At 39.1% G+C, this 24,700-nt stretch overlaps 1 protein-coding gene across 10 annotated transcripts in view; it reads right to left on the bottom strand.

Moving 5' to 3' along the window:
* The window catches only part of TRAF3 (TNF receptor associated factor 3), a 69,892-nt gene that overhangs the window by 18,858 nt on the left and 26,334 nt on the right, over positions 1-24,700 (bottom strand). For 8 of the 10 annotated variants that reach the window (XM_005483242.4, XM_014264471.3, XM_074542325.1 and 5 more), the window contains 6 exons: positions 15,206-15,462; positions 11,959-12,010; positions 9,630-9,734; positions 8,579-8,746; positions 4,323-4,403; positions 1,594-1,668 (listed from right to left, as the gene is read on the bottom strand). In XM_005483242.4, coding sequence (XP_005483299.2) covers positions 1,594-1,668; positions 4,323-4,403; positions 8,579-8,746; positions 9,630-9,734; positions 11,959-12,010; positions 15,206-15,447 — 723 coding nt within the window. In that variant the 5' untranslated portion in view covers positions 15,448-15,462. The remainder of the gene's footprint in view (positions 1-1,593; positions 1,669-4,322; positions 4,404-8,578; positions 8,747-9,629; positions 9,735-11,958; positions 12,011-15,205; positions 15,463-24,700) is intronic. The other 2 variants (XM_014264474.3, XM_026791187.2) reach the window with 1 other exon arrangement.

Below are 24,700 nucleotides of genomic sequence, written 5' to 3' on the forward strand. Positions count from 1 at the left end.
TTTTATACAACTGCTATGTATCTCCATCCAGTGTGCTTGATAACTCAGAAACAATAAAGATGAACAAGATTTACAAAATGAGTTGTATTTTAGAGCCTTTTGTGTAGCTTAGAACTAAACAAAGCACAGTAAAACCCTTGAGTCACATAAACTCTTCCAATTCCACTGACTGTAATTTAAAACTTCCGTTCCATTTCATGAACAGCTTCATAAGCATTACATTTTCCTTCAGCTGAATATTAAAGACAAATATTTAAGATAAATTTATCACTAGAAACTGCCAGCTTTATAAACTACACTGAGAGTTATTACAATGCCTATTTTGTCACGTTAAGATGTTACCATGATTGTGCTGTGATACTCAGATACGCTGCCTCTGCACAACCTATAAGTGCTGTTACAAATAACCACTATATAGTTTACAGAACACACATAGATTATATACAGAGTACATAAGATGCAGACCACATTACTTACTTCATTTGCATTGTGCTGCTTACACCTACTTCAGTAAGTGCTTTGCAAGGCAGAGAATATTAGCTCTGATGGTAGATAGTGCTGCAAAGCAACTGAAAGGGTTTCAATGATCCTCAAGGTATGTACTCTATATAAAGTACTAAAAATATATATGTGGATATATGTACATATATGCACACATATACATACATAAAATGAATGGCAATACGTACAACATAACAGTGGGCAGGCTTACAGCATTGATCAGTTCTACCTCTAAGAGCATTACTGTTAACACTTAAAAAGATGAATGCTCATTATTTAAGAACCTGGAAATACCTGCAGGATATCATCTATAGAGATGTGTTGCTCCTCAGTGAGTCCTTGTCCTTTTAAATAGCCATGGGCTAACAAAGGAATCATTCTATCAGATAAACGCCATTTCTTCCTGTCAGCGGTTTCTGACACGTCCTGACTAATATTTTCATTACATAAGCATCCCAATTCCCCAGGATTTATGGTAAGGGAAGCAGAATATTGGGAGAAACTGGAATACTACTACTGAAACTAAACTCTCAGGTTTTACTTTATTTTTTTAATATTGCAGGGATTGCCAGGATTAAAACCTAAAACTTTTCTTAAAAAATGAATTTCATGCTTTGATTATACACCTGTGTGCACACAGACATATTAATGCACATAAAAATACATGTTTTAAGTGTGCTAACCTACATGTAACCTCAATTAAAAATATTAAGACACACAAATGAGAGAAAATATAAACATACTTAGTTGAAGAAAATGCTTTCATAGAAACAACTGAAGTTACCAGTCTATTATCTGAAGAACTAAAGAGACTTTCCTCTTATCCTCAGTTAACAAGTTCTTCAAATGGTTCATATTCCTATTTCAACAAGATACACCTAACAACTGAACTCACAAACCACTGCAGGAATGTGTGGGCTTTTCATGTTGATTATTTTAAAATGCAAAATCAAACATCTCCTGTATAATCATTTGGTGCAACTGGATGATTTTCTTAACTGAAACTAGAGAAGTCCAGAACTTTCATGTCAAAGAATTAGGTTCTATTTGCAGACTTTCATCAATTGGGAAGTATAATTGTTATATACTGACCTGAAAAGTGCAGCCATAACGCTTAAAACTACAGGTACTTGGGGCATTAATACATTCTGACAAATGTGCATTCAACTGCAATAGGAAAAAAATGTGAGTTTTGGCAAAAAGACTTTTGCATGATAACATAAAGGGCAGAGGTTATCAGGTTTGTATTGTGTGCCATTTGCAGAACATACAACACACATGTGTATATTTTCTCCAGTCTGATCTCAAGTGCTAATTCTGTATATACACATATGTAAACCACACACACATGCCATACAGTATACAGTGTGATACATTTAATATACAGTGAAACTTCTACCAAAGACTATTTCAATGGGCAACCCAATTTAAGAACATACTCTATAATTATTTGATTTCATTTGACTTTAGTGAATGGCTCATCTTTTCTCAAAAAATGAAATTTTTTTTTTACTGGTGCTCTGAGCAAGTCTTAAGATCAGTTTCACTGTAGTAAAGTACGTTTTTTTCTGATCCTGATTTCACGAGGAACCAACTTTTCAAAACATAACATGCAATTCTCCGTGCCTAAATTTAACAGTTAAATTACACAAAAAAGACTAAACAAGTACTGCATGAAACAGACAAAGAGTTTTAGAATAGGTACTGTTAAGTAACTTCTATAAAAATGCAGTACACGGGATTAAAACTGATTAGTAAAATGCCTGCATTTTTCACAGATTGAGATTTAGTCCAACATCTTGGATTATTACAAGCACAGACCCCTTTTGATTTAAAAGTAAACCAATTCACAGAAGCATGTACATATACATGGACAGCAGCAGCACAGACGGCAGCAGCTGGATGCAAACTGCCTAAAAATTGGAGCAGAGAGACATTTTTGGAAAGGACAGCCTAACAAACACTCTCCTTTCAAAAACACAGTCTGCAGTTTGTATTTCCCACAAAGCAGACAGGAGCCAGAGCTTGGCTCCTCAGCTGGCATCACTCTTTTGGGCTGCAGAATCTCATCTGAAATTCCCACACCTTAAGCCCACAGGACTCAGCTCATCCACCTCCCTGGAAAGAAGTGGTGAATCAACACTGCTCTCATTGTGTAGCACTGGAACAGACAAGAGAGTCTGTAAAATCTCTTACTGAGATGCCATCAGTCACTCATCTCTGATTCACAACTATTGCATTCTAAACGCTACCTGTAGAAATTCTCAGTATCATTTCAAAAGACATGTAGTGGAGAAAAAAAATGAAGTAAGAAAGGGATGTGTGGTCTAACAGGTTTTACAAGAATGCCACGTTTTTCAGCTTCTGAAAACCAGAAGTCTGCCAAGGAGTTATGAATTAAACATGAAAATTGCCTTTTATTCTACAGTAACATATCCACTTGTACACTACAAAATTTTCTCAAACTGTTAGGCAGGCATTTTCCCATTTTCTGCATTAGACTTCTTGTCCCTAATCATGCAACCAAGAAATACATACATTTTCACAGTATTAAGAAAAAAAAATAAGCAACATACAGCAACAGATGATGCAGGGCAAAGGGCTGTTTAAAGTTCTGTTCCTACCCATGGTTTCAAACCCCATTCTAACTCTGTGTGTAACAACCCAGCCTTTAATGGTGCAGCCCTCACAAGCACTCAGACACACCTCTTCTGAAAGTAACTGCTGAAATCAGGCTTTAAGAATAAGCCAAAGTGCTCCAGAACCAGGATCTAATCTTGGCAGTAAGCACTGGTAGGGTTGGCCAGTATAAGTATCTTCTCTTTTCTTAACAGCTCAATTTCTCTTAATAAATACAATATCTATCATATATTTTGTATTTCATTATCTTGGAGGAAAAGACTGCATTAAACTTTGGCAGGAGTCTTATGTGCCTTCTGCACTCTGCCACAATTAATAATTTACAAGTGCAACTAAAAAATGGTATGAATCCAGCTTGGGAAGTAAGTAGCAGAGGAAAGAGAAAAGCTCATCCTCAGATCAGAAACTTCAGTTTCCTTAAAAGAGGCTTACTGAGTGATGAAGACTCCAGTAAGTTCTTCTCTATCCTTGGCAAGTAAATTCTACTTTAAGGGAAAAATTAAGTACCTCAATTTTGACAGATGCTACTTTTATCTTTTCATGTACAAGAACATGGATCTCTTCAAAGTCAGGCTTAAGTTTTTTTTTCATCTACATACTAATTACTGGAAGCTTCAACACATCAGGAGAAATTTTATGCATTGTTGCATCAGCTGTTAGTGTGTTGTACTCAACCTTAATCTTACACCATTTCTCTAAGTATCAGTTACTATTTCCTCCCTAAAATTTAATAGATTTAACAGCAATTTAAGTTTTTCCATGAAATTACACATCTGTATGATTTTTGTAGTCTTTACTAACTCTTGGCAATGTGGACTGAATTTTAATTGTGTATTTTTATTTTAATATAAGCTAACTACCCCAAGATGCTGCTCTGTGGTGCTGAAAGGAGGGAAGGGCAGGGGGAGAGCTAGTAAAAACAAAAGCAAGGAGGACATGCGCTAATCTTGGACAAGCCAAGTGTAATAATGACTCAAAATAAAGAAATTGTTTCTTTTTAAATAGTTTTTCAAGAAATCATTAAAAATATTTGAGTGTTATCACACTTAACTGTGTGGTAGAAAAAGCTTTTCCTTAGATCTCACATTTTAACAAGGAAATGGCTTCTGGCAAAATTCTTGCGAGATCTTACTAAAGACATTATTTAATTTTTCAGCACAACACTGGACATGACTTCTTACCTCGCTCCTCATGAGTGTTTTAACACTACATTTATGAGGACATGAAACCATGACACATGGGCAGTCTGTATCTTCATGTTTCTACAGAGGAAAAAAGCAAACAAACCACAAATCAGACCTTACTCTTTAATTAAGAGAGAACTTACCTGCAAAGAAAAGCATCCTACAATAATTAAAAATCCCACAAGATTTTTTCAATGTTATTCCCAGTTGCACAGTTACAGAACTGCAATTGCTCAAACATCATTTTATACTTTTGATCGAAGTGTTGATATCTTGAAGTAAAACCAAGGGTTTCCTTTTGTTCCCCCACACAAAGCACATCTATTTGCTTACCATTTTATTGGTTTTACTTCATACAATGAAATAGGAGTCAAAGTAAAGTTTTGATCCCCAACAATTACTCACAAAATTGGGCATCTTTAAGAGAAAACAGAAACCAGTCGAGATGTCCTTTCTAGTGAGGATATATACTGCATGGAAAAGTTCATTAGAAATGTACACTGTCCACTCTTAGGGATTCTCTTTCCTACGTATGGATATTCCCTTCTAATTTTTTTCCAATTTTGATTCCCAAATACGTGATATTAAGATTCACTGTTACACATTATAATGCTGGGCAGGGATTTTAACCTGAATCCAGATGATAAGTTATCTCAGCATAGCTGTCAAACCCTACCACTCCAGCAAGGGAGAAAGTCAGGCCCAAGATAACTGAATTTACATTTCCTCTCTGTCTTCTCAACAAAATGAAAAATCTGTTTCTCGTCAAGTGACACGTCCCATTCAACTTGAAACACACTGCTTCATTTCTGGTACTTGAGAAAAGCAAAGGAAACAAAGCTCGAGATTTATAAGCCTGGTAGAAAGGGAAGAACAAATTGCATGCCCTTTTTGCCCAGTAACCAGGTCTATTTTTTGAAACAAGACCGAGAAGTAAAGGAGAACTGATCTCCAAGATGTGAAAGGCCTTGGTCAGAATTCTGGCACAAATCTGGCACTGTCTGAAGTTGTCTGTCTCCTCCTTTTAGAGCAGACCATCAGATGCTGTCCTGAGCCATCTACCCTGCCATGCTCCCCACTCACACTCACTCACTGCGGCTGTGGCACAGTTCCAGTGACAGGGACCAGGGAACCCTCAGCTCAGCCAGAAGCTGGGACAGCTCCTGAGCCACCTTCAGTCCATCCCCACCAGGGTACCCAGGCAGGAGCAGTGCCAGCCCCTCTCCTCAGAGCAGCCTGCCAGGGTGACAGCCATGCTTTTTTGACAAGAGGAGCTCCAAAGCACCACCCCTGCTCAGAGTCTAGAGCTGGACCTGGGCCTCTCATTCTGAACACACCTGCAATTGTGCTGAAGGAGACATCTCACACAACCACGTGGCTTTAGGAGCCTAAGGACACAAGTCCTTATCTATTTATCAACTACAAACCCAGACAAGTAATACTCCTGTCTAATGTTCATTCCCTAATTTCAATTCCCTAACTCTGTTCCCTAACCTACCCAAACCATCTGACAAAGGCTGTGACACTGAGTCTTGGTTCATGATAAGAAGGCAACATGCAACTTCTCAGCATTCTCTCCTGGTTTCCTCCTTGCTCCACATCCCAGTGTCCGCCCACTGAAGCCACAGCAAACCTTTCCAGAGACTTCAGGTGATACCAGAGCAACCCCAGTCCAGCGGCAGAACTCTCTCCCTGCCAGTCTCAATTCATCCAGTTGAGCACATAAAGCCAAATACCAAATCCAGCACAAACCACAGGTGACAGCACATGCAGGGCTCCCAGCACAGGTGAGGGCAGGGCAGGATTTTAGCACAGCTCTCAGAAGAGCCAGGGCCACATGAGGAACATGTCTGGCTCCAGAGCAGTGACAGGGAGCAAGGGACCATGCCTGGGGTCATCCCCAGTATTATCCCAGGCAGCTCAGCTGTGTTTCAGACCATGGGGCAGAGCCCAGATTGTCCTTGCAGGGTCTGGTTTATGGGCAGGGTTTCAGGGAGGAGCCCAGGCACAAAACAGTGCTGTCCTTCCAGATCCCTGTCACACTACTGCTGTCTAAGTATCAGTGTTACAGGACAAGCACTTCCAAGCAGCTTTGTGGATTACACACAGAAAAATACAGTAATCCAGGAGCACTTCATACTACTGATTTCCATTTAACAATGCACCATCTTTATCTGTCAGGAGGAGGTAGAGGATGGAAAAGGTAGGCTTGTGACAAAAAGAAACCCTGAATTTTTAGATGTTTTGAACAAAGGACATTAGGAAACAAAGTCACTGAGTGAGCATGCAGGCAAGAAAAATGCAATCTAAAAAAGCTTTCTACTAACATTGTTAACTTGTTGGAGTCTGCCTCCAACCACGGGGATTTCCGACCCCACCAGTCACGGGATTCTATGAAGACATGAACCACATGCTCTCCAGTAAAATTTTTTGTTTCCATTTGCATACCTTTTTTCTCAGTCTGCTCCCCCTACCTCTGTTTTCAGTTCAAGTCACTGAGGCCAGCTTCAGTCATTATTATATTAGAGAAAATTCTAGCCTACAGAACCCAGAGATGAACTCAAGCTCATCTCTAAAAATCCAGTTTTGTCAACGGGGTGACAAAACTCAAACAAGAAGTAAAAAGAAACCTTACAGTACCTAAAGGGGCCTACAGAAAGCCAGTGAGGGACATTTTTTATGGAGGCATGTAGAGATAGGACAAGGGAGAAGGGCTTTAAGCTGATAGAGGGCAGATTTAAATTAGATACTAGGAAGTTCTAGACTGTGAGTGTGGTGAGGCACTGGAACAGATTTTTCAGAGAAATAGTGAATGCTTAGTCCCTGGAAGCATTCAAGGCCATGTTGGATGTGGTTTTGAGCAACCTGGTCGAGTGGAAGCTCTCCCTGCCCACAGCAGAAGAGTTGGAACAAGAATGATCTTTAAGGCCCCTTCCAAGCCAAACCATTCTGTGATTGTAAGATTCAAACATACAGTGTCATTAAGCTTCTCATTCTCATTACTAAAATATAGTGAGATAACATTTTATCAGGCCACAACAAAGAAGTCCATCTGCATTTCTATAACCACTGAACTTTTAAAAATCTAGGAAAAAGCCCCAAAAATATCAGCCAATCCAGTTTGCAAAACATAGTTAAAACTCACTGATTTTGTCTGTTAAGACACCACACATTTTTTAGCATCACTTTTTGCCTCATGCCAATCCCCAGCTAATCATAACTCTGGGAGAATAGCACCCCTAATCTACCTAAATACACTTCACCTCTGTATCAGAATGTACAAGAATAAATACAGGGCAGACCTAATTTTTTCTGTGTATTTTCATGCCTCAACCACCTTATTCTAGGTAAGGCCTATGCCTTTTTGTAACAACATCTCCAAGCAAAGAACATTTCTCATCATTGTCAGACTTCCCCTAATAAAAAACACACAAGATCACAAATGACAATAAAATTTCATCACTCTTACTGTAGTAAGAAGGTGTGAGATCCAAAACCATCAAAATACAGAAAGCAGACAGAATTTTAAAAAGAATATTAAACTCATACCAAGATAGATTCAGCATAATATCTTTCCACGTGAAATAACACAAACACAGTCAAGTTAGAATTCTATGTGTAAGGTAAGCATGACTTTCTCAATCTCTGCTCTGTAATTCTAACCCTCAATATGCTGCCTATCAGACAAGCTACTCTGATGCCAAGAACAGCAGTAACTCATCCTAGGCCTGTCATGTACCACTGCTGGTTATGCCAAGGTACAATTTGTTTTTACATTCTTTCCTTCCTCTCATAAGACAGAACTGGTTTTACATTCTTCCCTTCCTCCCATAACAGATCACACAGTACCCAAGAAGGATTACACAGAAGATGCTATTTTTCCAGTCAATTGCAATGCTTCTGCTTTTCTTGCACAATATTTGGTTGTTATTATAGTAGTTGCATTTATTATCTAAATTGTAAAAAAATCTAAAAAGCACAGCAAAATTAATTTCAGTATCAATCCCAGGCAATGGACCTGAACTTTTTAAAATGCAGTATCTGAACATCAGAATAAAGAAAATATTTCCTATTCAATGCACTTTTTTTTCCTCTGGAAAAAGACATGTTTTGAAAGTCAGTCTATTTTCTTTTTTGAATTATTAATTCTGGCTGAGGGGCCAAAGTTCTTTTGCCAGCTACAGAGAAGGACAAGAAGAGTTGTTATTATTCTACATTAATGTAGTGAATCTTGATGTAAGAAAATACTGCACCTGCAACATAATCATTGGGACTTGGCTTTTACAGTATTTACAGGTTGTCTCCCGGTATTTACAGGTCTTCTCTACATGGTCTGGCAAATCTTTTCTCAGTATTTTTTCTTTGCAATCAGCACGAGGACATGGGAGTTCTTCAAACTGACAGTCAGTCCTCAAATGCATCTGAAAGATTTAAAAAAAGTCAATCCAATTAAGTTTTGTGCACATCTTCCATCCTTTGAAGACATCCAACATTCAATAACTTCAGAACCAAAGTAAGGAGAGTTATTTTGTGAACTGCAGCACACAAGAGCAAACACTGACAAATCTACTCAGGAATACATTTCTGACTGTACAGTCCCTTTACCTGGACAGCTGATTTCGCTGCATTACAGATGTACGTGAGCAGCTCCTACATGAAAAGCATTCTAACACAGTACAAAATTCTACACAGGCTATTTAAAGAAAAAGTAAGCACTCTTTTTAAAGGTATATTATTCCACATAAACACAGATGCTGCTTTAAGTTGTTTAGGTACCTGAGCTTGCTCACTCAAAGCAAGAATCTACACATCTCACTGCAAACTGCTGTGCAGCCACACCACACAACTGCTGAATTGCTGAATTACTGCTATCTCATGCCTTCACCAAAACTGCTACAGCTTATTTTGCACAACTCTGGAGAAGTCAAACGTTTAATTTCACACATAAACACCACATGAGAGGATTAAGATAAATAAAACACACCAAAATAGAAATCAAATTTCTCACATTTGTTAAGTACACATTAAGATTCTTTACTATTCTGTTTCTCCTTCCAGTTCTCATTTGGTTCATACATCAGTATTTCCAGGCTTTAGTGCCAGACAATCACACTATTTTTTATAATTCCTTACAGTTCATAAAAAAGCTGAGTTTTAAAACAATTTAAATCTATTGTAACATTTCTAAATCACATTAACCACCAGTGAAAATAAGTTAAGAAACTGGCTGTGATTTTAATTTGTAAGAATTTTTTCATCAGTCTTTACCTCAAAAGAAAGCTTATGACTGTTAGATTAACCTACCAGTAATTGACCCAAAGACAGCTGTTCCTTACAGCCCTTGTTTTCATTTCTGCAGTATATCTGAAGGGCAAGTAGTTCTCTCCTGCAACAATTATCTTTAAATACCTGAAAAATCAAAATAACTTTATTTTAGAAACCGAAAACCACTCAAGGATATGCAAGTTCAAATAAAGTAGAAGCCATGCAATTCAGCTACAGCAGTGTCATTCAGTTCTAGCTTCATGTGCCAGAAATAAAATTCTGCTATTCAATTCTTCTAGAATGTGCACAACACTGAGGTTCCTCCACTGTGAAGCAGCACAATGAAAAAGAGTATTTGGACAGATACTCTACTACCCTTTCAGCTGTACTGTAAATACAATGAAGGGAAAGGTAAAGAAAGGACCAAATTTGCTTTTTGCTTGCCAATATTCGGCCTGCACAAGCCAGAACTCTCTCCATTGTTTGAGGAGCTGCTGTATTAGGCACAACATCACAGAACAAAAGAGACTCAAAGCACAGTAGTTTGGAGAGGAAGCATTTCATGGATGGTGGTCCCAAAATTACCAGACTGGATGGCTGGAATACCTACCTGCATTTCGGTGGTAAAATTACAGATATTTTCTAAGGTTTTGGAGAGAAGGAGGTTTTTTATTTCACAGATAAGCAGGCTTTAACTATCTGTCCATTTTAATGTTCATAAGCACTTTCAGTGTTTTTTGTCCACAATAAAACTGGAAGAAGTTATAAATAGAGAGGTTGGGGCTTGAGTTTTACCCTACAAGAGACAACACAACTGAACTCTCAAGGAGCCAAACTGCAACAGGCAGGAACTAGAGAGATACAAGAATTGAAAACCATTACTGCTATTTTGAAATCCAAAACCAGAGATAACCTTCTAATTGTTTTTCAACTGCTTTAATAGCCATTAAGAAATACCTCAAGAGCCAAGCCTAACCTATGACTGCTCTTCTGATAAACAGACTCCTGTGATAATGTGCACACTGCAGCACTCCTGTAATTATGGAATGGTTCTGCATGCTAACACTTAACCAAGAATTATAATCCACCTGCCCACAATGACTGTGAACCTATCCCCAGTATCAGTGAAGAAGGGAACACTGCAATCACTCTCATCTGATCCCATCTGACACAGGTCACTGATTTCTATTTACTTTTCAGAAGCGTGTGGGAAGTTTAATGAATCAACAAGTCTCATTTACATAATCAATTGGCTATGCTGCAGTATCTCTTGCAAAGTAATTCACAGGGTCAGTATGCAGAGTTTTGCTGACTGAAGATAAGGTAAGAAGACAACCTTTAAAGTTTTTCAAAGACTATCTAAAAGCATTTCTGTGATTTAGGACTAGAGCATTCTGTGGGAAGAGAGGTGTCCAGTTTCATGGAAAACACTGATTTGCACAGTCAGTCTAACAGGTCTGGCCTTCTTGTCCTGTTTTAAAGATACTTGAAGTTTCATAACAAGTGTACATATTTATGTATATTGAGAGCCAGAAAGTCACAGTTAAAAGAACAAATAAATTAGGCATCACGAGTCTGAGCTCCTGGAGAGTCCATCCATGTCAAAACTAAATTACACTGAGCACTGTTCAGTGAATTGTTTTAGATTAAAACAAAGAGATATTAACATACCCATCAACCTTTTCTTCAAAATGGTTACAGACAAGTATTCATTTAGGCAAGAAAGAGTACTAGCACAAATAATTTACTGAACACTTTAGCAATAATGTTCAACCACATAAACCACGTACTAAGCCAAGAAATTTTTCTACCTTCAATGTTTCAAAGGCAGCAAAAAGTTTTGATGTGAAAAACCGTGTAGAGGGTATCACTGAAATAACTTATAGATATAAAATGGAATCTGATCCATTACCATTACTGTAACTCCCCACTGTCCTAATTCCAGTGGGATTCACTGAACACCACACTATAAAAAGAGAGGAGTGAAACAGCAGCCACAGGTCTAGAGCCAAATCAGTGTTCACCTAGACCTGTCTCATCCCTGCACCTACAGGAGAAGGAATATTTCTTATCATCCTCTTGATTGATGGGAGGACAAGTGCAATGTGTTGCTGCAGCTCCCAGCTATGAATACAAGATGTGACACCTGTCTGGACTTTTTGGGATGAAGCTGATGTGTTTTCTACCATGAGGTTGACAGGAAAAATGAGACACCTACCTCCATAAAATGCATGGCTTAGGTTTTATGACAAACCTACCTTTCTAGGCAGCTTATTAGGTTTATGAAATAATTACCACATAACAGTAACACAACTTGTGGATGCCACACAGTTCAATACTCTTGAATAAAAAATTATTTTAACAATACCTTATCTTTTACTATGCTTTCTTGACACGCTGTACATTTTGGACTAGAAGATCTGAAGAGAAAAGAAAAACACTATTTTAGCTCATCTGAATTTTTCTAGTACAAAAATTTCCGTTTATGAGGCACTTCATTTTGATTATTCAACATATTCTAAAACCATTAAGAGTGGATATAGTTCTTTATAAGGAGAAAATACATTATTTCAATAAACTCGAACATTTGAGTTTTCAGTGGAAAGTATCTGGCATTCCCAAAGAAGTAAAATCACCACAATGTCTTCAGACAACTGCAAAGTGGTTTTCAAGTTGGCAAAATTAATTCCTTTTTTTCAGTCTGCACCTGATCCAAAATTGTTGTCATTTCTCAATCTGTGAAAAAAGGCCTATTGTCTCTTTAATTATTGTTTTTCAAATAATACCTAATGAAAATTTACTTTTTCTGACAATCAGTTATGCATCCTTTTAGGGTAAAAAAGTATTCATGTCTATGTCCTTCAAGTCTGTTCTGGTTTTAGCAACTGTTACAGATGCTTGCTGCCTCCTCTATCTGAAATACTGCCTTGTAGCTGTCTTAGTAAACTAATTATTAAACTTGTGACCTTTTGGACAACAGGCAGAATCAGGAGCAGGGTAGGCTGTGACGAGAAACTGGAGTGCAGAAAACCTGAGTTTCTACAGCTGTTTCTGGCTCTGACCTGCCAAGTGTTGTAGTGTAAACCCCTTAGGATCATAGAATGGATTGGGTTGGAAGAGAGCAAAGCTCATCTGGCTCCACTGCCCTGCCATGGAGAGGAACACCTTCCACCAGAGCCGGCTGCTACCTTCGAGGTGGAGTCGTCATCCTTGGATGTGTTTAAGAAAAGACTGGATGTGTCACTCAGTGCCATGGTTTAGCTGAAGTGTTAGGGCTGGGCTGGACTCAGTGATCTTGAAGGCCGCTTCCAACCTAGTGATTCTGCTCCTTTTCAGCTCCTTTTCCCCACATTAAATGGGAACAGTCAAAATTACCTCCCTTGTAAAGCACCGAGACGAAAAGCATCAGGTAAAAGCTGCGTGAATTCTTCCATGAAGCAACTCACTGACAGGCTGGGGCTGCTAGCAGCAGTGCAAATCAATGTAAAAGGCTGAAAAAGTTCAATTATGTTATATATTCTGTATGGTTATTTCAAATCATCTCGCTGGCTTCTGCTCTTCAAACCAACCATTTTGTGTCTCATCATATTTCTGGGCACCTGAAGTACCTCGAAGCTTCAATACCTGCAATGCTTTTCATAAGTCAGGGAAAAAAAAAGTAATCTAAACTACATCAGGGCATATAGTGTTTAATACAATGTCATGCTTTCCTTGCTCTTACTGAATTCACTCAAGCATCCTACTTGCTTTTTCAAACTACTCTTGCATACTGAGCAGACATCTTTACTGCTTTATTTCCACTAACTCCCAATCCCTTGTCCTCAAACAACCCTGGAACAGAAGTTGCTAGCATACAATTACTGTGTTTGTATATGCAGCAGTGTATCAACACTGAATGAAAAAATGTTGTGCCAAATACAGGACCAACATAAACCCATTTTACTCTCAATTTTATGGCATTCTTTTTATTAAAAAAAAAATAAAGGGGGGATGTAAATTTTATTTTAATGAAGGATTTGCTTATAACAAGCACTTCAAGTGAAATAACTCAATGGCCTTAAAAGCACGTGTCCTTTTAGTAACAGACTGGTTGGAAAGTCAGGAAGATAAAATTACACATATTCTAGCTACACTGTAATAAGCACATGTGCATGTCTCACAGCAGGGAAGGAAAATTGCCCAGACTCTAGCAATGCCAGAATTGTTACTGCTTAGATTGTCAAGGATCTGCTCTGCCAACCTGCTCACATCCAAGCATGGCAGGTGTTTGGTTTTTTGCAGTCACTGTTATTAACCTTGTAAGAGTATTCCAAAAACACATCCTGAATAAGAAATAACTGCATTTCTTAAATACCACACCTCACTTCACACTGTGTATCAAAAGAAAAGTTGGTGGGGTTTTTTGTTGTTGCTTTACATTTGAAATGCTGTAGGCACAGAACCTGCAGGAGTGCATTACTGAGCTATGGACCCTCGTGTTTGCCCAGTAGAGAGATTACTCTTTATCAGGAGATTGAGTATTGTAATAACTTCCATACTCTTTTGCCATGCTGCATGTAGCCTTGACTTAAGATATCTAAATATTAGATATCAGATGACAGTATTTCCAAGTGACATATAAACCAGCATCTAGAGTCAGAGTGGTCACAAAAAGGGAACAGATCACCAAGGCTTCCAAAGCTCTCTCTGATAGTATGCCAGTATGCAACATTTCATCAAGCCAGGTATCTTCTGTATTTCTGTTTTTCCAGTAGCAAATGAACACATTTGGTGCTTATGTACCCCAGGAGACTGAAGTGTGCTGAATGGTCTACAAACATTACACAAAATTTTGAAATCCCATTACTGAATACAACCAGCAGTAATGCAAAAGTTGAGAGGCAAAGAAATCTACTGTTACACAGGCACTTAAAACCTAGATACTCCCTGAATGATTGCACTTTTATTCTTATCTACACTAGGAAAGATTGCACCTCTCAGCATTCATTTTACATCTCTATCATTCACTCACCTCTTTGCAGTCTGGCCCCAACACCTCAGTAATAGATGCCAGCCCTTCTGACCCCACAGGTCATGCAAGTCCCATAAACAGCTGGAAGGGCTACAGGAAAACTGCTCCACAAGCAGGTACATTTATCCAAGGGTCCCATCACCCATTCTGAGGCTGGGTCCACAGCCAGGTTAGGTATCACCAGCCCAAGGAATGTGTGCAAGCTCACTTCCTCAGACAGACAATTTTCTCTGTGTCTTTGACACCAGATTACCCAAGTTAGAAGTCCTGTGAAACAGTTACTCCACTCAGGCTCCACAGGGAATGAAATTCTTACCTAACACATTTCTACACAGGATTACACCACCTTAACAACTATTGCAATATGAATCACAACACACTGCAACAAACAACTACTCCAACAATACCAATGGAAAACCCAGTTGTCTTATCCTGACCCAGAGTAGAGCAGAAATGTTTGCACCAGCACACAGATAACAAATACTCAAGCAAGAAACAGTGCAAGGCTCAACATACTCCTAAAGCTGCAATGGGGTTCACAGTAATGTCAGTAGTTTACAACATCTAAAGGTATCAACGTACTCTACCAGAACAAAGAACGTACCTCAGCAAGGCATTCATGCAGGTTTCACAGAACCTGTGTCCACATTCAGTCTGTTTAGGATTGCATAAGATGAGGTGACATTTTTCACATTTGTACTTATCTTCCACGGCATTCACAAATTTCTCCTTGTAGCCACCTTGCTCTGGAACATAGATGGATGCTGATGGACTGCGGTCAGGATTGGCCCTCTGCTGCACCATTTCTACAGATAAAGGGGGTTCTGACTTCTTACTGGGGTCCATGCTTTAAGATAGTTTCTGTGAATCAAAAGTGACAAAAACTGAGAAATGAGGACCTCTTTCACCATTTAAATAAAACAAACAGAGCATCTGAGAGATTGCATGAACTCAGAAAGCACCAAGAACAGATCTGTGTCCACACATCAGGTGAACATATATTATACATACATTACTTACTGCCTGAGTATATTTAGCTTAGCAAATCTGTAAAACAGTCTACACAGTCAAAGGCTCTAGAAAGCAAAGCATTAAAACCTGCTCCTGAAAATGAAGTGTTAATTATGGCCATCACTCTGGGAATACATAAGGGATTCTTTCATATCTTCCACTCTTTCACTCTGAAAAGTATTGCTTAATGTTGAAGTCCAACCATTAGGGGCACCAAGAGGTGTGGTGAGGAGGGTGTTCTGGTACAGTAGTGCAAGTGATCCTGCTCAAATGCTACTGCAAAGGCACACAACCACCAGTGTCCTACACAGGGTGCCAGAGCCTGCCCAGCTCCCCTGCCCACTCTTCCTGTCTATCCCTTTGCAATAGCATAGTGTAAGACATGCTGCTTTAAGTCTGCTTCACAACATCACAAAAAGGTGATACTCTCCAATCTTTTCATGGCACATCTTCACCTGAAGAGAGCAGCTGAGCAAAGTCTAACTGACAGCAGAGAAGTGCCTATATAACATGGCCATTTGATTAATTTACCAGGGCTAAGCACAACTGACAGGTAGCTGAGAAAATAATGAATCCAGCTCAAGAGTAAATTACAGTACCTATTATCTTGGACAATCCATCTTCTAGGTCAGCATGCAAAGCATCATCAGAGCAACACAGGAATGATATCCCTTAATATTTTAAGTTTTAAAACGTGTTTTCAGTAATTTCCTAGCTTATCTCGCAGTCAAGCAAGTGTAAGTGCTCTTAGAAAAGCTCAGCACACCCAGGAGAAAGTACAGTTTAAGGAAGCAGAATGAAGAAATGAGGCTCAGTTCACTTCTCAAAGTATGTCCACAAATGCCACAAAGGGAGTCAAATGCCTCACATTCCAAATACACAAACCCTCTTGTACACAGTTTTTGTGGTATCTTACCTTCCCTCGCTAAGCCCAAAACCACACATTTGTAATGAAATGTATTTACTTGTAGGTAATTTCTGCATCTGGAATTTTGATCCAGAATTCTCCATGCAAACTAAATGGGTACAGAATTTTCTTTGATTTCTGATGCCATCATTTACAGAAACAAAAGACAAAATCATTGTGACTCAATGCTGAGACCATTTCACGTTTTTACACCAGTTGAGCAAGGATAGAGGTGTTTAGTGAAGAATTCTCTCAGCACCTCTACCCTTGCTCAGCTGGTGTTGTAAAAACGTGAAATGCCCCTTTCACTGCCCCCTTGCCCAGGGGAAATCCTCTCTGATCTCCATCAAACTCAGAGAGAGCCCAAGATAACCATCCTTATAACTTGGCACACAGACCCAGTCATTGTGTCTTATTCTAAATGAACAAAACAACACAAACACACAACAAATAAAAAAAAGAAGAAAAAAAAAGAAAGAAAAAACCCAACAGGTTCTATGAACTGAAAAGCTACTATAAATTCTGATCCATAATTTGAATTAATGCTAGTCTACTCCTTGTCTGCTCTTCAAAGACTGCAGAGACCTGTGTCTTGACAGAACAATATGAGAAAGAACCAAAAAGTCTGTGCTGAACTGAAAGTGAGTCACACTTTTCATTAATGAGGAAATTCAGATTATTTCAGACCTTAGCTAGAGTTTCACCAGCAAGCATAAAAACCCAGCAGGTAATAATGATACAGAAGAGGCAACTCAAGATTGTAACCAGCACAAAAGAAATGAGATTGATGTTGAGAACATGATTCAGACAAGGAGGTTCACAGAAGTGCCATGAATGAGGAAGGACAGCAGCTTACAAAAGTGGTCAAGATTCAAAGACTGCCCAAGGCAAATGTGCTGCTGCTGTACATCAGTGGCTGGTCATGGGGAAATGCAGAGCTTACGACCTGACATTTTTTCTGTGGTTGTAAGAGAAAAGATTAGCAAGAGATGGGAAAAAAGTGCAACTCCTTAAGTGTTCAGACTGCTGAAACTTAGCTACCTAGGGACTTGCTTCCTATGTGTGATAGGAAAAGCTTCATTTGGCACTTGCAGTGTAGGAATCTGTAAATGTTTCGGTTCCTTGATTTATGGACACTAATACCTCTTTCCCCTCTGCAGCTGTGTATTTTTTTTAAATAATAGTCAAGATCTCCACTATTCTGGCAATTCTTGAAGTCAAAGGCCAACTTCAAGCATGCTGATTTGTAGAACAACACAAAGAACATTACTTTCCTTAAAATGACAGAAGAAACAAGGCATGACCTGCTTCTAACCCACAAAAGAAATACAGAAAAAGAGGCACTAAAAGAGATGCTGAAAGGAGAATTGTCAAGTCAAGAGAGCACAAAGTTCCCAAACTTCCAAGTCGCAGTCCACAACTACTGAATGTCTGCTTCCCCATTAAGTTTCCTCTAAACAAAAAGAAGTTAAAGATGATTGGACATGTGAAGTCTTCCAAAAGCATGATTTCTTCAAGGAAATGGAATAATTAGTCACAAGGAGGCAGGCAGGGATGACAGGAGAATATTCAAGACTTAACACAGACAGCACTGAATGCCAAATGAGCAGCAGGTGAGAGTTTCAGCGAGATCCGAAACTGCTCCAGGCTGGACTGTCAGCTGTCAAGAGAGATTTCACACCAGAATAAAGTGCACAGGGTGCCACAGGACTCCACTTTTGGAACTGACATCTTGGATATCTTGTCACAGAAAAGAAGCAGAAAGCACACTGACAAATAAAACATACTATGGGACATGCTTAACAGATTTGTCTGCCTTGGGTTTTGTATTTATTTTACGAAGAGGTATGTCAGACCAGAAAAGCTAAACAAGCTCAGCAACAGAGCAGCCAGGCTGGTGAGGAATTCTCTTCCACAATAATCTGAATGCCAGCATTTTCTTGTGCAGCAAAACTGGGAAGCCATTCATGAAGTACTATCATAAAATAAAACAGAGCATTGAGCCTGCAAGACCACCACAACCTTATTACAATGAACAAGCTGTATTTAACAAGGGGATGAGGAGAAGTGAGGTCTGTATGCACAGAGCTTTGCCTTCATGCATATTAGTTACATGCTCCTACACCTGCATGTGAGATCAGTGAACACAAGCACAGAAAACACAAACATTTCAGCTGCCACCTTTTTGGAAACAGCATTCTGTTATGACTTCCATGCCACTACAGGCTGTCAGCTGCAATGGCTTCTCTTCCTTTGCAGGAACCTTTAACAGCAGCACTTGGATTATTCCCCCACAATCATGTTTCAAACTGCCAACAAGAAGCAATTTGAAGTCATACCTCAGTAGGTAGTCTTCACTTATGGCAGTGAAGTTAACATCCTCCCAGAGAGCAGGGAGAGGAGCCTAGCCAGGGCATCCAAGATGGGCCAGGTCTGCTGGGGGCCTCTGATTCTTAAAGGCAAGGCAAGGAGCCATCCAGCCAAAGACTCTGGTTCTGGTTCAGCAGGCTAATCTTAATGCCCAATTAATCGTCAGCTAGTTCTCACACTCCAGTTTCTTATCTGTGGCTAAAGATCATCACAATAAAAGTATATGACTTTTAGATGTCTTTTAAAGCTGTTAAACCTTGGACAAACACTTTTCAGGGCAGATAAGCACATAAAAAAAGAGGCACAGTCACCAAGGTTGGTTCTGTCCACTGCTGCTTTCAGCCACCTCTCCTGCAGCCAGCATATGCCAATATTCACACTTGAATGGACATGGTTGTGGCCATCAGATGGGTGACACTGTGACACTGCTTGCTCCAGTCTGGTCACTACTCTTGTTCAATACAAGAGGAATTCAAGCAACTGAGGCTGAGCCCCAGCTGATACTTCAAGCTGTAAATACTGCAGTGAAGGTCAGAACAATTTGTTGCTGCTTAACTAACACTAATATCAGTACAGAAACCTAGAAACTGGAAGCAAAAGTGAGTTTACCCACAAAGTTGTTCCGAGAATTAGGAAGCCCGGGAATTTCCAAACAAAAGGCATTTTGCTCCTTCCTTATTCAAGCAAGAGCGTTGCTCTCATTGCACGAAGAGCAAACATCCTAAAAATCTGCACTTGTGTTCTGTATTAGCACATACCTTTATGATTTGTTCTTAGGGAATAAAGCCAGTTTGTGACACTGAAATACAATAAAGCACCTATAAAAATTCAAAATAAATTTGCATCCTAACTAAAACAGAAAAAAGATTACTTCTTATAAAAATCTAAAACACTCCTAAAAATTTGATTGTACTAGGTACCATGGGATTTGGAACCTAGAAGACTCTGTATGACGACAGTTTCAGTATATTGACAATATGAAGCAAATAAGCTTTTGCCACAGCTTGAAAATTCAAAAAGAGCAAAAAGCTATTAGAAATAAATGTTTTCATTACAGCACCTTGGAAGAGAATAATGCATGACACTGTTTAATTTGGTTATTACTACCGGACAGCAAAGCTTTTTGATCAAATTACAATTTGCAATGAGAACAGGAGTTCCTCAAACAGAACAGCACTGCATGCACAATATCTAAATTAAGCTCAGAAAGAGAAACCTAAAGTGGGACAAGGAGCTTAAGATCAGAGAAGAAAAGTAACCTTTTCTCTTCAAAAAATTTTTGTATCTAAAACGTGTAAAAGCACACAAACTTCAGCATCTCATCCTAACTAGGTCATTTTTTTGGGTAGCCTGGGGTACAATTTTTCAGTCTAGCCTTTAATGAGATAAGGGATTGTGATTGTGCTGTCTCTCCTCTGAGCCTCCCAAAACCACATCGGAACCAACTGGACAGCGTTGCCATGAAAATGAACAGCTGTGAGGGGAACAGAAAGAGAAACTTAATGCAGTGTCCCAGTGAGCAAGAGGCCATAGAAGTGCACCCCCATGGTCTATCAGTCAGTCAGTGCACAGACACACAAACCAGCCAGGAACACCTGCTCCCTCCCTTCCCACCAAGCTTCATGGCCTCAGTCTCCTCCTGTACCATAAAAGCAGGGCTGGGCTGGGCTGGAGATTTAGGGGTTTTGTTGTTTTATTGCTTTTTTTTAGGGTTGGGTTTTGCTTGGGGTTTTTTTTGAGGATTGGGGGGTAGGAGTACAAAAAAGGATGTAGAGCACAGATTAGTAGGAAAACAAACTTCATCAGTTTCACTGCTCTGCACAGAATTTTCTTCCACACTCCACGGGATATCCTCAGAGAGACACACAACCAGGTACCAGGACAGGGATTTCCAGATCTTCAGTCTTTCCATTTCTATCATCAAGAATTATTGCTTCAAGTTAGCACACAGAAACCTTTATCTTAAAATTAAATTATTAAAACAATCTGAACTTTTTCTCTGTCTTATATTTCAGCATTTTATAGCTTCTAATAAATTCCTAGAACATACTGAAAAGAATGTCCATCTTTCTTTCACCATTTTTAGACAAGTCTTCTGAGTTGGTTCTGTTTCCAAGTGCTATTAAAATATGCAACATATATTGGCATACTCTGCTGTCTTGTTAGAACAGTAATGCAAGCTGAAAGCAGTATATTGGTGACCACATGAAATCAGTTTACTCAGGGCACACCTGTCAAAAATATTAAAATAAGGCTGCCACGGAAGTCTTTACTCTGGAGCTCTCAAGCATGAAGGGGTCCAACTGCAGAGTATCATTCTCACAACATCCAGCACACCTCAGCCTGGCCTTCTGGCAAAACCCACTGCTGAGTCTGGGCAGGGGCACTGAACAACAGATAAACAAAATGCAAATGGCTTGAATCACTCCAAAGAAAGACTCAGGCCATGACTGGGCAGCACTGGAGTGGCAGGTTTGAAAGCCAACAATCATCCCTCAAATTTGTTTTGTGTGAGGGCAGAGGTCTTGGCCTGTCCACTCCTGCTGTTTGCACAGGGGAACTACTGATTTATTTATTTTTACCTCCATGCATTTTTCATGCTGGAAGTGCTATTTACTATTTCTCCAGAGCATATCTATATAGGACCAACTAACCAGAGGTTCAGGTATTTCCAGGACATGCTCTGAGAGAATATTCTGAGGAGGGTAAGAAAGGGTTGCTAAGTGACCCACACTGATACAACTTTATACAGTGAGAAATATGAGACAACTCCTCACCTTCTTTTATATTCACACTAAAATGCTAAGTCTAATTCCTGTACAGAAATGAAAGCACCATTGATATTTAAAACTTTTTTTCCTCTGTGCTAAAACAAATAGGCTATTTTAATTACTTTAAACTTTGCCCTATGATTTCATAATTGCATGCACCTTCCTTGCTGTGAAGAAAACCTGGATATCATACATATAATAGAACAGATGAAGACCAACAGGAAAAATCAGATATAAGCAAGTAGGCCAAACATCTGAAAACACAGAGAAGATGTGCATTGAGCATTCTCCACACAGGAAGCTTCTGCCACTTGCAAGCTCTCCAGAGCCACTCATCAGTGCAGTTTCCCAGTGCTGAGCTTGGAAGGCGTCTCTGGAGGTCATCCAGCCCAGCCTCCTGCTCAGGGGAGACCATCTTCAAAGTCAGGTCAGGTCCACTGCTGAGTTTTCAGAACTCCCTGTGTGAAGAAACTGCAGCCTCTCCCAGCACTTAACACCCCCCCTGTCAGGAGTTTTTATGGCAGCAATTATGGTGTGATATTCTCAGGCAGCAAAAAGGCCTCTTCTGATACTTGAACTGCTATGATCTCAAGCAATTAAACCATATTTCACCACAATCACCACAGGCTCTAGCCTGTAGAAATTATTGAATAAATAGGAAAACTATTCTTGGTTTGGAAGGTACAGGCTATTCCTTCTTTTCCTATCTGACCTAGAAAATCAGAAGCATAATCAAAAGATGCTATCATGATATTCTTGCAAAAGAACAACCATGTGTCACTTTAATCAAAAACATTGTGTATTTCCCATGTTCTAGTTTGCAAGATGACTGAAGAGCTGAACATAAAAGGTAAGTTATGTTTTACATTGTTTTATTCTTTCAACTTACTTATTTCCTTGGCTGTACTTCTTTCAAAAGCCTTGTGAAGTGTCTTAGGGGATTAAACAAAACAGCATCCCCATCCAAGGGATCTCAATTTAGCAAGTCTGCTGGACTATGCTGTCATGAAAAGAGCTCTAACAAACACTCCCTCCTGCTCAGTGTAACAAACTTCTGATTCTAAATAAAGGACAGATTCGGAAAGTAATTACATCAGCTCTAAGAGTTTAGATTAGTAATATTTAGAAGTAATAACATAGTATTAACATAGTTCAGAATGCCCAAGAAGCCAGGGACTGACACTTGTAGTAACTATCCAATAATATGCTGAATACAATTAACATTTAGTCAAATACATATTTCACTGGATGAGAGAAAAGAAAAAACCACAACTTTTAAAGGGCTTAAATTTTATCTACTAAAAAGACAGCAGAAAAGGTAAGCCAGTGCAATTAAGGAAAGCTGATTTTTATGTGACACTATGTTCAGCTCTTGCCTTTTTGGAAGTTTACAGCATTCCTTTGAATGATGACACATGGGTTGGCAAAACAGCTTTAAGATTCAGCCTGAGGCAGCAGTAAAAATAAAGTGTTTGTATTTTGACTTACACTTGCTATCTGCAGCTCTCAGTAATTACTTCCTAATCTCGCTGGGCTACCAAAATACAGTATAAAGTCATCTGAAGTGCAAGAAATCAAAAGCATCTTTTAGAAATCAAAAGACCTCTTAAGCTTTGAAAGCCTGGGTCACACGACCACAGATAAGAGAAATGCTGTCCAAGCTCACGATGAGTATTCTTCTGCATTTCCAATTCAGGTTCCTGTACATTTCCTCTTTTCTCTCATGCACCCCTAGACAAAGCTGTTACATTTCATCTATGAAGTTAACCCCCAGCTGTGATCTGTATTTCTATACCAGGCTTTTAGTAGAAGCAGATAAAGAACAGGAAAGATCAAAAGATAATCAGATGATCACAGAACAAAGTATACTTTAATCTCTTCCTCTGCTGTTTAGGGGAAGTCCATGATTGAGATACATATGACAGTCCTATGTGGGGGAAGTGGCTGAACACTATGAATTTTTGATTTTTTTAACTTCTGGCTCTGTTTACAAAGGAAGCATTTTATCTTCTGCAAAAGAAATATACTCGGATAAAATATTCCCAGAAACACCACGAAAATCATATTTGGAATTGAAGATAGTTTCATCTTTCAAAATGGTTTTTCAATGTGTTTTGAAGAGAGAACTAGGAAAAAACAGCTTATATTTGCATTTGAAGTACTCTGTTTTTATGGAAAACTATTTCAATCCAGATTTCCTCCAACTCCTGTTTTACATCAGGTCTAATGCTTTACTTTTGCTGCACAGCACACCACAAGTCTTTGGTTCACATGATACAAGTGTCAAATCACAGACACCCAAAAGCCCAACTGCTCACTATGATTCCCACTTCTGCCTGCTTGACTGGGCAACAACAAACCCCAGCAAGGGCCAACAAGGGTAAAGGCAAAGAGCATGTCCCAGTCATTCTCACCCTGGCATGCAGTCCTAGAAAATGATGGCTCATCCTCTTGTGACCAGTCTAGGCCCCTTTTCCTCCCAAAGTGTGCCTTCAAGAAAAATCTGCTGCATGAATAATCAGTAACAACTTGCTTACAGCATCTTAAGACAACAAAGTCTCTTCATCTCTGAAATCACCAAGTAGAGATCAAAAAATTACTGCAGTATTTTTGTCAACCTTTTCATTGTTCTTGAACCAAGACCTATCGATCAGATCAGCACTATTCTTTTACTTTCTGTTAATCAAAGAGATTCTCAGCTTCAAATCTAACAAAATTTCAAGTCCATCAGAACTGCAGAAGACATTCCTCAAACCAGAGTCTACCTATCTACACTGCTGTCTGCCAACTGCATGAAGAATATCTCTGCATTGCCAATTCCTGACAGAGTGCATCTGTGCTCTTAATGAATCCAGCCTTGAAATCTCAGCAGAGGAAAAAAAATAAAGAGAGGTAGTATCTCATCTTCTACAATTAGAAGAAAGTATGTGAAGGCAAAGGTGTCAGAGACCAGCAAATAAAAAGAAAAAAACCCAAAGCACTTCAAGAAGCTTATTATAAATAATTACTGCAAAACTGCCTTCTCAAGAATACCGACAAA

The sequence above is a fragment of the Zonotrichia albicollis genome, chromosome 6 (assembly GCF_047830755.1).
Source record: "Zonotrichia albicollis isolate bZonAlb1 chromosome 6, bZonAlb1.hap1, whole genome shotgun sequence".
Taxonomy (NCBI): Eukaryota; Metazoa; Chordata; class Aves; order Passeriformes; family Passerellidae; genus Zonotrichia; species Zonotrichia albicollis.